The sequence below is a fragment of the Aedes albopictus genome, chromosome 2 (assembly GCF_035046485.1).
Source record: "Aedes albopictus strain Foshan chromosome 2, AalbF5, whole genome shotgun sequence".
NCBI classification, from domain to species: domain Eukaryota; kingdom Metazoa; phylum Arthropoda; class Insecta; order Diptera; family Culicidae; genus Aedes; species Aedes albopictus.
In genome coordinates, this window is record NC_085137.1 from 12,848,817 (window position 1) to 12,864,074 (window position 15,258).

The window sequence follows — 15,258 nt, forward strand, 5'->3', positions numbered from 1 at the left end:
TACGAAATTCGGACAACAAACAACGACGACGGATTGCGTTCGACGAATGGTGGTGGAATTTTTGTGCAATGCTGTGCAGTGCAGTGGAAATGTTGCGCCGTGTTTCCGGCTTACGTTGGTTTTAAGTTTACGATAATAATACTGTGCTACCGTTTTACTATATAGTTTGATGTAAGTGACCTGATATCAACCATCCAAAAACTAAGCCAAGCGGCTACGGCGCAGCAGCAATCCTTCCGACGCCGCCGCCGCCGTCACTGTCGCACTTCCGCAATCTTCCTCATTTTGAGTTGCAATATCAGACAAACTTACCTACCGCTACTACTATAATAAGATAAGCGATAAAAAACTGAATGTCGTTGACACTAAACGAAAGCGATGAGTACCTCTTCTACTACCTACTAATACTACTGCTACATACTAACATTCTTCTACTAACAGTATAATTCAACAATAGTTTATTTTGTTAACCATTCACCATTCTGTCCACTAATCACTAAATCTGCCAGCTAGAGTAATGCAAAAAGATATAAAATTCTGATTCTGTTCCATCGCACAGTGGGTAAAAACGAGCAAAACACGGATTTTAAGCGTCACTTTTCTCTTCCTGTTCACACGTCAAACGATCAATAGTTGTTTTCTTTTCATTCTGAGGATACAATAAATTATGGGCCTATCATATAACGGCAGCTTGTGCAAACAATTTCAAGGCTACCAGGTATTAAGCGTTTATCCAGACGAGAGAACTGGGCTACGTGGAAGTTCAAATGTAACTCGAGCTGGAAGATCTCTGGGAAGCTGTCAAGCAGACACTGAATCCGGATGGAAGCTACGAAGCTTTGGACCCTGTGAAGGATGCGAAAGCACGAGCCAAGGCAATACTTCTTGATCGATCAACGATCAAAAAAAAAAAACGATCAATTCTGACTATACATGTCAATGGTTGCTCCTCCGTGATTGATCTGAACTGGTACCAGTTGCACTGAGATCCAACTGAATAAGGGGCTGGGACATTCCACTTATTCTCAAAGTGCAATTTTAGCAGCTCATGCATATTTAATCAATAACGGCGCCGGCCAAGTCCTTATAGTCAGCTGGGAAGGGAAAGGAATGTTAGAGTGTACTGGTTGTTGCTACTAGAGACCGAGAGCACTCTGCGTCCCCACAACCCGCACGGACTGGGGTATTTGTTAGACGGAAAGGATGGGAGATCTGGGAGTCACCGTTGGGTCGGTGATGCGATCCATGGATAGGGTTATTTATAGTGTTCGTGATAGATTGTGTGGTGATAAGGTGAATAAGGTCAAGCGGCACAGCACGCTTTGGTTGCATAATTTATAGGCGTTATATATACACTGTGCTGTGAGTGGAAGTTGGAAGGTAGGGAAACGACTTTTTTTTCAATTCGTTTCTGGTTCTAGCGATGGCTATGAACATATGAATATACATGAGTTGTATATGTAGAGAAGAGAGAGAGAGAAAGTGGATAGAAATATACAAAGTAGGATGAAAAGGACGGGCCAGGGATTGAACCCATGACCTTCTGCATACGAATCAGAAGCGGTAGCCACTAGACCACCAAGCCCGTCAACGAGCCAAGGCAATACTTCTTGAAACGGTAAACTATGCTCACGTCAAAAAGGCGAAAACGGCACACGAAGTGTGAGGAAGCCTGGAGAAGTTCTTCAAAAATTCCGGCCTCACCTCGCGGTTGGGTCTCCTTCACTAGCTGGTGAAACCCAATTTGATGAGGTGAGTGAGGAAGCAAGCGGGGATTTCCTCCTGGCCAGGAATAGGAATTCAGAGCGACGATTGGAAAGTTCAGCGCCCACTAGCTGACGAATGAAAACAGCCTACGGCTCATTGATTTCGTCGCCTCAAAAAATATGGCCATACGTAGCATCTTTTTCCAACACAGCCTCCCTTATCGTTACACCTGGAGATCACCACAGCAGACGGAATCTCAAATCGACCACGTTCTGATTGACGGACGGCACTTCTCCGACATTATCGACGTCAGGACCTATCGTGGCGCTAACATCGACTCCGACCACTATCTGGTGATGGTCAAACTGCGCTAAAAACTTTTCGTCAACAACAATGTAAGGTACCGGCGACCGGCACGGTACAACCTAGAGTGTGACTGAAGCAACGGGATGTCGCTCCACATTACGCGCAGAATCTCAAGGCAGCGTTGCCAAACGAGGGCGAGCTCGAAGTAGCCCGTCTAGAGGACTTTTTTTTATCTGTATTAACGAGATTTTTAGTAGCGGCGTCGGTGGTGTAGTGGTAAGCGTGGTTGCCTCTCACCCCAGTCGGTCTAGGTTCAATCCTAGTCGACGCCGTCGGTATTTCTGAGACAAAAATATCTGATCACGCCTTCCCTCGGATAGGAAGTAAAGCCGTAGGTCCCGGCCCATGTGTTGATGGGTTCGATATGTAGGGTGTCAGGTGTGTGTGGATGTCTCCCTGACCGTCCGTGTTTAGGCTTAGTACCAGAAATAGGCGGACGTTAAACTAGAGCTGATGCCGAACGGTGTCGGCTCGCCAGAAATAAGAAGAAGAAGAAGAGATTTTTAGCCCTAGGCTAGTTCATCTCGGGACCCACGCTTTACTTCCCTTCCGAAGAAAGAACTCACATTTTGCGAGTTTGTCGGAAGTGGGATTCGATCCCAGGTCCTCGGCGTGATGGTCAAGTGTTCTAACCATCACACCAGGTCCGCTCCACGTCTAGGGGACTGCTGGACAACCGTAAAAGCAACCACCAACGACGCAGCCAAGGGTACCATCGGGTAGGTACGTGGAAAGGAGTCGACGAAACGAGTGGTTCGACGAGGAGTGCAGAGCGATTTTGGAGGAGAAGAACGCATTAAGGACGGTAGTACTGTAACAAGGAACCCGGCAGAACGTGGAACGTTATAAACGGAGTGTGAAGAAATGGAACTGCTGTGCCTTTCCCAAGAAACACGGAAGTTCTATCAGAAGCTCAACGCATCCCGCAACGGCATTGTATCGCGAGCCGAATTATGCAGGGATAAGGGCGGAGGCTTCTTGACAGACAAGTGTGAGGTGATCGAAAGGTGAAGGCAGCACTTCGATGAACACACGAATGGCGTGGAGATCGAAGGCACGGGATACCACGACAACGGAGGGAACGACTACATCAGTACAGCAGATGACGGACATGAGCCAACTCCTACCCTGAGGAAACTTAAGGATGCCATTCGCCAGTTCAAAACCATCAAATCAGCTGGGAAAGGATGGTATCGTAGCTGAATTCATCAAGATGGGTCCAGAAAATTTGGCCACCCGTCTGTCTGCACCGTTTGGTAGTCAGAATGCGAGAACTTCAGAGCTATCCCATTTTGAATGCTGTCTACAAAGTGGTATCCCAGATCATCTTACGTCGTCTGTCACCTAAAACGAATGAGTTCGTGGAAAGTTATCAAGCCGGCTTCATCGACGGCCGGTCAAAAACGGACCAGATCTCCCCCGTACGGCAAATTCTCCAGCAATGCCGCGAATATCAGGTCACAACGCATCACCTGTTCATCGACTTCAAGGCGTTATACGACAGTATCGACCGCACAGAGCTTTGGAAAATCATAGACGAAAACGGCTGTCCTGGGAAGCTGACTAGACTGATAAGAAACGATGGAAAGTGTGCAAGACTCTCAAGCCTACTCTTTAACATCGCTCTACAAGGTGTAAAGCGACGAGCCGGGATCAACAGCCGACAGTCAACAATGTCAGTCGTAAAATTCGATAGCGCTCAGTGGAAGTGATCGGAACGAAACGTCGGGAAAGGTTCAAACAACTCGTTTTTAATTTCCATGAAGACTGCTAAGCGTTTTCCCAAAAACGGATCGTTTTGCGGTCCTCGGCAAATTTTTTCAGGACATTTGAGACTACACTTGATGATGATGATGATGATTGTGTACCCACCATCAGCGCAAGGATTACCTATGGCTGCAGAGTCATACCGGAACGGAATGATCTACCTGATGGTTTGTTGTAGCAGGGTAAGCTAAATTTACTGGAGACCTTCGGAAAACAACATGATAATTGTTATCTCGTGACAAAGTCTGGCCACCCCACGAACATTTGCCCGGAAACCAGTTCATTTAACTTCCTTAGGCTACACCTCCGAAATCCCCATATATGTCATGTTCAAATATAAAAAGTAATATTAAGGAACGAACTCACCGGGTAATCCTGACCAGCTGGTTTTCTATGTTTGGCTTTGGTCTCAGCATGCAAACAGTCCAACCATATTATATGTGCACTCGTTCACACCACTCACTGATTCTCCGATCGTCCATCGAAGAATCCGAAAAAAAATACATAAGCGAGAATACCCGACGCACTGAAAAACAATCTCTTGGATGCTAGCATTTCCGAACTCGGAATAACGACGAACACGAGCACCACGATGCGGGCAATGTGGTCTCTTGCCACCGAGCCATCGTCGATCGTTTACACAAAGTGCGAACAAAAAACACAAAGAAAAATACGAAAACGCGGGAACGACGAAATGCGGTAAGTTTCAGCCTCCACGCCCTGCTTGTCACTGGACATTTGAGACTACACTTTAACATAAACGGTTACATCGTTTTAGAATTATTTTAATATTTTATAAGGAATTTTGAAAAAAAAGTAAAATCCCATACATATTTCAATCGCACCTCGAACTGGATAGTTCGCAATCGATCATTTGCAGAACTTGTCTCGCGCTCACCGCATCTGGTATCTTAACGAATACTTCTCAGCCTAGCCAGATACATGTTTGACCGTTTCAAAGCATGTATGTACCTCTATTGAAGAACAATTTTCACTCTTCATGAGTTGTTGGCTAAGTATTTGTACATTCGATAGCCTTAAGGAGAAACTTCAAAGATTACCAATATGGCTGCCACAATGGCCACCTTGAACGTGAGTAGGGGACGTTTTCAAGAGCACAAACCTTAAAAATTCGTAAACAAATGCGCTCGAATTGGAAATTCTGCCTCTTTTTGCAAGTGAACAAAGCCAGGATAATCAAGTGCGGCTTGGTTCGATGCTTCGTTCGTCAGATTTGTGCCTCTAAAGTTTGTATGCAAAATTGCAATGGGATTTCTTGATGTTTCACCTTAAAAAATTAAAGTCCTGAACATGAATGGAAGGTCGGTTCGTAGCAAAACTTTCGAGTTAGTTAATTTTATACAACTCCATGAAATGGACGTTGTAGTTTTGACGGAGACTTGATTACAGCCGAATACGTCGTTCTTCACCCTCGACTTCTCGTGTATTATTAGGCTAGATCGTCCACGTTCTGTAGCCGATCGCGGTGGTGGAGTAGCGGTTTTGGTGCGAAGGGATATCACATACCTACACAGTGCTTGAGCATGCGATGACTAAAATTATTGAAGCAGTCGTATTCGCATTCGCTTGGTCAACAACTGCCTCAACATAGTAGCTGCGTATTTTGCCGGTAGCCGATCGAAAGAAGATTTGTTGAAGTTCAAGCACGCCATCAAGTCACTCATTCGAAGTTCTGAAGCTTTTGTCATCGCTGGAGATTTTAATGCATTACATCGTCTGTGGTATTGCAACAGAGCCAATGCGGACGATAATATACTGGCGAAATTACTACAGACCTCCAACTTCTACGTTCCAGAGAACCCTATCTACCAGTTGGTCCCGGCAGACCCTCGGTTATGGTTCTTGTGCTATCAAATAACCTACTGAACATGACAGTTACAGTAGTTTACCACGATCTCTTCAGATCATCTCCCAAACACATTCGAATTGACCGCTGGATTTGGCGTTGCGATCCAGTACTTACCTTTATACCTTGTTGGCTACAAAGTAACTTTACTCCAATGCCGAGCGTATACTGCCGTGAATCGCATATCAGTCCCATCTTTGCTGGATTTCCTATGCAAATGGGACAGATATGCGATTCACGGCAGTATAGTAGAGCACCATCTTCGTCGGTCTTGGGCGATGTTCCTCCAGTTTCCCCGAACGTGTAGGGATCGTAGATCTTCTTCAACCGCGTGCAGCCAGCGAGTTCGCGGCCGCCCACGAAGTCGCCTACCTCTACCGGGTTCTCTGCTGAATATTGTTTTCGCTATTCTTTCTTCCGACATTCGCACTACGTGTCCAGCCCACTGAAGTCTGCCGTATTTTATACGTTTCACAATATTCGCATCTTCGTACACTTGGTACAACTCGTGATTCATGCGTCTGCGCCACACTCCATTTTCTCGTTTCCCACCGAGAATTGTCCGCAGCACTTTGCGCTCAAAAACTCCAAAAGCTTTTCGGTCTACCTCCTTTAACGTCCACGCTTCGTGACCGTAGAGGGCAACCGGAAGAATCAGCGTCTTATACAGAGCGAATTTTGTTTGCGTTTGCAAGTTACGGGACCTAAGCTGGCTACGCAATCCGTAAAAGGCCCTATTCGCCTTTTCACTTCACGGGAAACGTCATTGTCACATGTCACAAGTGTTCCAAGATAAACAAATTCTTCAACAACTTCAAACACTTCCCCATCAATCACTACCTCAGCACTAACACCACTAGGCCTGCTTCTGTCTCTACCCGCTATCATGTACTTCGTCTTGGTAGAGTTAATCGTCAAGCCTATCCTCGCTGTCTCTCTCTTCAGAGGAGCATAAGCTTCCTCCACTGCCCTACGATCGATGCCGATGAGATCAATATCGTCCGCAAAACCAAGGAGCATGTGCGACCGTGTGATGATAGAGCCATTCCTCTGCACGCCTGACCTCCTAATCGCTCCTTCGAGTACAATGTTGAACAATAAATTTGAAAGAGCATCCCCCTGCTTCAATCCATCCAAGGTCACAAACGACGTAGACACTTCGTCCGCGATCCGAATACTTGATTTTGATCCATCCAGCGTTGCGCGTATCAGCCTAATTAGTTTCGCCGGAAAACCATGTTCTGACATTATCTGCCAAAGCTCATTTCTTTTCACTGAATCGTATGCTGCTTTAAAATCAATGAACAGATGGTGAGTCTGCAAGTTATATTCCCGAAATTTATCTAGGATCATCCGCAGGGTAAACATTTGATCCGTCGTTGATCGGCCCTCACGAAAACCAGCCTGGTATTCGCCGACGAAGGACTCCTCAAGAGGTCGCAGTCTGTTGAACAGGACACGCGACAGTATCTTATACGCCGAATTTAAAAGGGTAATCCCTCTGTAATCGGCACACTCCAGTCTGTGCCCTTTCTTGTAGATTGGGCATATAAGGCCATCCAACCAACTGGTGGGCAATTCTTCATCCTCCCAAATCTTTATAATAATCTGATGGATTGATTGATGTAGCTGCTCGCTTCCGTGCTTAAGAAGTTCGACCGAGATCTCGTCCTTCCCAGCAGCCTTGCTGTTTTTCAGCTCCTTAAGGGCCTTTTTAACCTCATCCAGTGTTGGTGGTTCCACTGCTTGACTGTCATCCATTATGTTAATCCTGTTCCTGGGTGCTCCTTCGCTGCTACCATTCAACAAATCTTCGAAGTGCTCCTTCCACCTGGCTGCCACCATTGTTTTGTCTGTCAGCAAATTTCCTTCCCGGTCATTGCACATGGCGGGCATTGGTGCAGTCTTGTGCCGCGCGTCATTGACAGTTGCATAAAATCTCCGCATATCGTTCCTGTCCATACTTTCCTGCGCTTCAGCAATAACACTCTCTTTGTGTTGCCGTTTTTTCCTGCGATGGATTCGTTTCTCTTCTGCTCTTGTCACCCTGTACCGCTCTCTGTTCTGCCGGGTACCGGCCACTAGCATTCGACTTCTGGCGGCATTCTTTTCGTTCGTCGCTCGTTGGCAGTCCTCGTCAAACCAACCATTACGTTGGCGTCGCTGAGCGGTACCAATCACCTCTTGCGCTGTTGTTGTGACTGCTTCGTGGATACTTCCCCATAAGCTGTTGACATCTCCAGATCCGTTGATCTCTCCTATCCTCTCGTTTAGCTTCTGATGGTACTGTGCAGCAACCCCTTCGGCTAACAAGCGCTGGATATTGAAACGCATCGTCCTGTTGTTTCTTGAACTCGTGACGCTGGATAATCGCGCCCGAATTTTAGCGGCTACAAGATAATGATCCGAGTCGATGTTCGGGCCTCTGTAGGACCTCACATCTATGACGTCCGAGAAATGTCGCCCGTCGACCAGCACGTGGTCTATCTGGGAGCAAGTGTCACCACTCGGGTGTCGCCAGGTGTGTTTTCGGATATTCTTACGTGCGAAGTAGGTACTGCTGATTGCCATCCCTCTAGCAGCAGCGAATGTCACAAGGCGCAGACCATTATCGTTGGTAACAGAATGAAGGCTTTCCGTTCCAATGACAGGCCGAAAGAAACTTTCTCTGCCGATCTGCGCATTTGCATCTCCGATGACTATTTTGACATCTTGTTTTCGGCACTCTCCGTAGGCTTTATCAAGGCTCTCATAGAACTCATCCTTCATGTCATCGGGTTTGTCGTTCGTTGGCGCATAGATGCTGATCAGGCTGTAGTTGAAGAACTTGCCCTTCATCCTCAACACACAGATTCGGTCGCTTATCGGCTTCCACCGAATAACTCGCTTCATCTGCTTCCCGATCACTGTAAAGCCAACTCCGCGTTCTGCCTTATCGCCGCCGCTGTAGTAGATGTGGTACTTGAATGAAGTGTTGGCGATGGGATCCACCGCTCGGAATTCGCGTTCTCCAGTTTTGGGCCAGCGTATCTCCTGGATAGCGGCCACATTAACGCCGACATTCTGCAGTTCACGAGCCAGGAGTCCAACACGTGCGGGTTCATTCAAAGTTCTCACGTTCCAAGATCCGACTTTCCAATCGTTGTCCTTTATTCGTTGCCGGGTCTGTTGCCGTTGAATCAATCCGTTTATTCTACTATTGCTTTTCTGGGTGTTTGAAGTTTTTCAGCAGGCTACCTTACCGGGGCCGCGCTGCCTACATTGCGTTGAAGGGGCTGCCTTCTTAGGTATAGCTGACGCAATACAGCATTTCATACTCAGCCGCTGGATGCCAGAACAGACGCTGTTTGAGCCGCACCTCCTTGGTGAACAGACGCTCGGGACGTACCTCCTCAATCTAGCTGAAGTCAGAAGGACAACAGTGCCCAGGCTGCACTACCAGCTAAGCACACAACTCTTAGCTGGCGGTCTTTGTCGTTTGACCCGTGGAAGCATGAGGTAGGAACTTGTGAGGACCAGAGCTATGGTGGACGCTCTCCTTATCGACTCACCGTTTTGCAGCCCAGTACACGTAGTACGTTTTGCGATCCAGTACATACAGACAAATCCATTGCTACGACAGAGCAAATTGGTAATTGCTGGAGGAAAGCCCGTGTTTTTGCGGACAGCTTCTCTAAAGCACACAATAACTCATTGCCTGGAGACCCTACCATCAACAACGATGTAGAGGCAACTAGCTACCCTATCAGAACAACACGTCTATAATATTGACTGGTCCTCATATACCAAACCTAAAGAGGTCAACGACAACATCCGAAGGCTCGTGAAGAAGAAAGCATCCGGTTTGGATGACATCAAGAATATTTATTTGTTTGAAGCAAATACCTCGAAAAGGCTTGGTTTGCTTAAAGAAAATTTATAACGCCTGCATCAAACATTGCTATTTTCTTCAGCTGTGGAAACACGTTTAGGTAATAGCTATTGCGAAGCCTAACAAAGACAGAGAACTATCAGTCACTAAGTCTCCTCAGTACTATGAGTAAAAATCTCAAGCGGCTTATTCTAGCTAGAATGAATCAGCATCTTGACAAGCACGAATTCATTCCGAATGAACAGCTCGGATTTAAAAAAGCACATTCAACTAACCATCAGCCAATTTCCCGAACAATCTATCAAGCTTGGCGCTCTCCTTCCTGAAAAACAGTAGCAAAGCATTTGGGGCCATCGACGACGAAATCACAAAAATACTTTTTGATTTCATGAATTCCAATCATGGTTCCATCTCGCCCAACCATAAATTTATGAATGTGGTTGAAAAGCATAAGAACGATAGACAGAATCATAAAAATAATTCTTGATCTTATGAATTCTATTCATGGTTATCGGCTAATTTATTCATAAATTCATGGTTATATTTTTCATTTTTGGTCGTCGAAAGCCAAAACAATAACGGGTACATTGCGTTACGGTGAAATAAAACATAAGAACATGAATTAAAATCATGGTGTATATTTATAACATAAAATCATAAGGTTATCGGGAAATCATGAGTTATATTCAAGATTTTGGGAATGGATTTGTTTCCGTGTTCTCGATTGTTTCCAGCCACCGAAATCAGAGCGAATGGTTATGTGTAGATGATGCCATCTAAATTTCATTAGAATTGGTTTAGTCACAGACAAACAGACGTATCACCTTGAACGATTTTCATGGAAAACCATCGCCCAGTTCACACTACCATCACCTGGTGGAAAAGTTGCACGAATCACTGTGTTGTGCCATATCGTCAACAGAAGGCGCTAGTGGGAAACGTCAAACACATAGAAAAACGATGCGCGCGCCTCTGGTTGTGAAAGCCACAACTATGAAAATTTAAAATGATTGTCGACCACGCTGGAAATTTCGCAAGTGTTACGTCTGTTTGTCTGTGGTTTAGTGTTGATGGAGGTATATTTGATGCGAGAAATTTAGATTTCGGGAATCTTGTACAAACAAAGAATAAAAATAACAAATAATTTAAGTATATGTAACGCTTGAGTCAGAAATACAGAACCGATTACAATACAGTTCGGATTCGCTGGTTGGGTCACGACTGCGCCCCGATTAGCGAATCGTGTTCGTTCGTTGGTGCAACTGACAACTGATCAAAATGCTCTAGACACACGCAAGTGACGAGAAATACGTCACGGAACACTCACATACTTGCGCAAACGTTCTGTATACAGGAGCTGTAATGCGACGGCGGTCAGACGTCAAACTCGTTTTGACATCTATTTTGACATTGACAGTGCTTTTTAGTTGGGTTTTACCCCAACCAGTGAACATTCAATCATCGAGACAGCCCATCTAACGAGCTCTCAACGAACGAATCGTCACTGTATATATATTTTTTTCTGTACGTGGCGTATGTATGTAGAAATATTGCAGACTACATCCCAAATTGGACTATCACACTTTTTTTGGTACGCCTAAAAAGTGTGATAAAAGTGCACATTTGCCTCGGATCGTCTCGACGTCTTCGGTGCACTTATTCCTCCATTTACAAGGAATAAGTGCACCGAAGACCTCAACTCGATCCGACGTGGCCCTGCGCTGCAATCACACTTTGAAGGTGTGTGCAAACTATTGTGTCAGTCCAATTTGGGGTGCAGTCAGCAATAGGGTAACCAATATAATTTGGACCCCTATATATTTTGGACCCCCTGTGTCCTTTTACCACAACTTACACAGGTTTAATGATGAGATGACGAAAATTTTTAGAATCGTTCGCTAAATAAGATCGCTCTGCACGGGCAGCAATCATTTCCTCACTGGAAATATCCTTATTTGCCTTGAATTTATTTTTTGCCAAGCTCATCATCCGTGCGAGTGGCGCATCATGTTTACAAAAAGAGATTGCGGTGCTGAGGAAACTTGCAGATGTAAACAAAAACGTTTATCATTCTAGCGCATTAAATTCGCAAAGTTCGTCTAATCAGCCTTTGTCAATCAAGTAATTAGGATGTGATCCAGCATATTCAAGCGGCAAATTCTTCCAAAATAGTTTCAAACGAGTTTAAACACCGGGTGTCCAAAATATATACTGAAGAGGGTTCAAAATATATTGGGGTGTCCAAAACAGTGAAAACTGATGCTTCAAAAATCAGTTATTTTCATCAAATTTTCAGCCAGAGATGAACTTGTGGGTATTTTTAACGGACAGTGGAGGCTTTTACGAACATACTAACATCATCATTATGTGTAAATACCCTCTGAATCTGTTTGATTTTGAATTAAATTCAAATCAATGTCCTCTAGGGGTCCAAAATTCAACCGTTACCCTACTGTTTTAAAATTTCATTCGATTTGGTTACACGGATAAACAGTTTTGGTTGTATATGTAGCCGAAAGTCGCAATAAGCAAACATGTTTTATTGTTTTGTGACATTCAAAGTTTTTAACTTTGAAAGTGTCAATCCAAAATGGCTCAAAATTTGATTGAAATTTTATTGAGGATCGCAGCAGTATTGACAGTTTTATAGTCAAAATAGTGCAATCGGACCTTAAAATGTTTAAGAAGTGCCTAAAATTCACTTTGAAGCGGGTTGAGTTTTGAATTGTCTAACAATAAGTACTCAACCGATTTTGATGAAAATTTTACTACTTAATATTTATTATGTTGAAAACCTCTAGTCAAATTTTCAGACGTTTTGACACATTAACAATAAAGTTATAGCACCGACGAACCGACGTGACAGCTAGAACAAATTTGTTGTCCTCGACGCCATGATGAAAATAGCCGAACACTACCGCCACCTCTATAACAATTCGCGTTGATTTGATAGCTTGACTCCAAACCCCCGTGTGCTGATTTGACAGAAGCGTTCGCTCGCTTCGCTGGTCGACCGTTAAATTTAGGGGGGGACACTTTTGAAACACTACTGTCACGTCGGTTCGTCGGTGGTTATAGCCCAAACCATTTTTAGAATGAGTGTACAAGATTTTGAAAATCTAATATTCTCGCGTCAGAAATATCTCCGCCAATACTTAACCAATTCCGATGAAATTTGTATGGCATCATCTACACATAATAGACTGTTGCTGCTTGCTGGTTAAAAAATCAGCTATTTTGATGCATGCATTCAAAAGTTATGCACTGTTTTCCGTGGTGCAATTTGGTTCGGGATACCCTTTATTGCAAACATGCAAATCTTGGATGATTTCGTCAATCGCATCGGCGGACAGTTCCTAATTAGTTGCCAACTGTCCGTCAATCCGTTGATCGAAGGCATTTTAGCCACCAAAACAAACTATTGTGATACAGTAGACGTTCGGTCGGTGCAAGCGGTTTAACTGCAATGCTTTTTAACTGCAAGTCAGGTAAGTGCAACAAATTTGCAGTTATCGCACCGCCATCCGTCAATACGGTGCGCCATGTTAGCCCAAATGAACAATCGAATGAATTTTCCGTTCATTTAACGTCAATTGACGGGTTGTTGACGCCTGTCTGACGTTGCAGTTATCGAATTTTGTTCGCTAAGTGAAACGTAAACATGTTGCAGTTATCGAACGTCTACTGTATTATAATTACATTATTATATTATTATATACGTATATATTATTATATATATTATAATATATGTCTGACACACATTTCCTTCTGGGACGGACATCAAAGCACGAAAAGTCTGTGGGGACTTGTCGTCACAAGCGGATACTTTGGTGGTTCGATTTTGAACGAATGTTTTATTTCAACCAATCTTACTTGCTAGGTTACATGAATTTCGGGATCGATCAAATATGTATCGATCCTCACTTACACGTTTAAAGTATATACACTGAGCCAACTCACCCGATCATAGTTATGTGTCAGTCCTATATTACTGCACTATTGGAACATCATATGAATCTAAACTGATTTATGATATGATACGCATAACGATTCATTTGAAGTGAACGTGTCAGACTAGGGGTACAATGTATGTGTAGTGTCTGATAAAATAGGCTCTTAGAATTATTTCAGTGTAGAGATATAGAGAGGGACAGATAGATTGCGCTGTGCTAGTCAGTTAGTGTTGTGTGTCGTTAATAGGAATCAGATGGGTTAAGTAAAATAGAATGCATACTGCTGACTGTTACATTGCAGTTCGTTCGCATTTGTGTTCTCACGCTGTGAAATGTAAATTGATCTGGGTATGGTTCGGGTCTGTCACCTCGAGTGGTTACGACATGCTTTAGGTTTCGGTAAAAGATTTATGTTGCAGTTTTATGAACTGTATGAAGCAGGGTGGTCTGCTAAGGGTAAAGAATTTATATTGATGTAAAACAGATGTAGGCACAGCACAAGTCGTTACGGCCACGAAATCTTTTGTTGGTCCTAAGCGCTGCCTCACAGTTTTGTTTATTTGTTTACAAAAAGAAATCTCTCCGACAACAACCGCAAATGCAAGTTTTATTGATATGGCATATAATTAGTGATAAAACCAATTCATGACCACTTGCAAGTCTTTAAATGACGATGATTACAGCAGAAGTTATATGATAGTTTTATGGAATGCCAAAGGTGCAAAGTAAAAAAAAACTACCACTTAAAACTAGTATAGAATGAATTTGAATGAACCCTTACCATGTAGATAGGCATTCCCTTATAATATGGGATAATTATGCGCAAACGATATTTTCTGATCAAAACTGGTCTATCTCTTACAATTGGCGTAAGAAATTCCGTATTTTTGCTCGATTCTACTCACTGTGCATCACCGTTCTACCTATTAACGTTTCAATAGTTTAGTTGAAAAAAAAAACCGCTAGTCTAGAGGACATTCTAGTTTGTAACTACGCATCATTTTCCATTTTATACGTGTCATCCGTGTCCTGATTTTCCTAAAACACGACTTTCTCAGTTTTGACCGCTTGTTATACGTGTTTTTTCCTTTTCCTGCGTTGTTGCTTTATCGTTGTTTCGTTGATTGATTAAACTCCTCGAATGAGTTTGTTTGTTTGAAGATTAACTTACCTACCTACTGATCGACCGATGAATGAACCGCTATTTTGCAGGGAAGCAGTGGTTTAGAGTTTCCCGATTTAGATTTCGTTTACGCGGACGCCGACTCGCATGCGAACGAGATTGCGGAACTGTACAGCTACACCGAGCAGGCCGAGTTCCAGCACAATGTTAAGGTGAGTGGCGCACGCTCGAAGGGGATGAATATGACTCACTGGTTTCTTTTGGTGGTTCCAGGCCTTCGAGGATCAAATGGAGTATTACAAATTGCCACCGAGCTGGCAGAAACTGTCCGAGTTGGAGCAACGGGGAATAATCTTGAAGCTGCTGGATCAGCTCGACATGTCCAAGAAGGGTCTTCGGATGAAAGCGGCCCGCTGTATTCTGTATCTGGCGCAAGGATGCTGGGCCGAAGTGCAGTGCGACCAGGAACAGCAAACTATTGCTCGTAAAAATATAATGCTGCTGTATGATGCGGGTGTTTTCGGAGCATTTGTAGAGCTATTGAATCTGGAGATTGAGTAAGAACTATATGATTGGGAAGGTATCTTTCTAACTTGCTACTTTT

General features: G+C 44.0%; 1 protein-coding gene across 3 annotated transcripts in view; it reads left to right on the forward strand.

The window, feature by feature from the left end:
* Window positions 1-15,258, forward strand: part of LOC109429882 (striatin-interacting protein 1 homolog) — a 54,786-nt gene that overhangs the window by 420 nt on the left and 39,108 nt on the right. For 2 of the 3 annotated variants that reach the window (XM_062849186.1, XM_062849188.1), the window contains exons 2-4: window positions 166-171; window positions 14,744-14,866; window positions 14,928-15,211. In XM_062849186.1, coding sequence (XP_062705170.1) covers window positions 166-171; window positions 14,744-14,866; window positions 14,928-15,211 — 413 coding nt within the window. The remainder of the gene's footprint in view (window positions 1-165; window positions 172-14,743; window positions 14,867-14,927; window positions 15,212-15,258) is intronic. The other variant, XM_062849187.1, reaches the window with a different exon arrangement.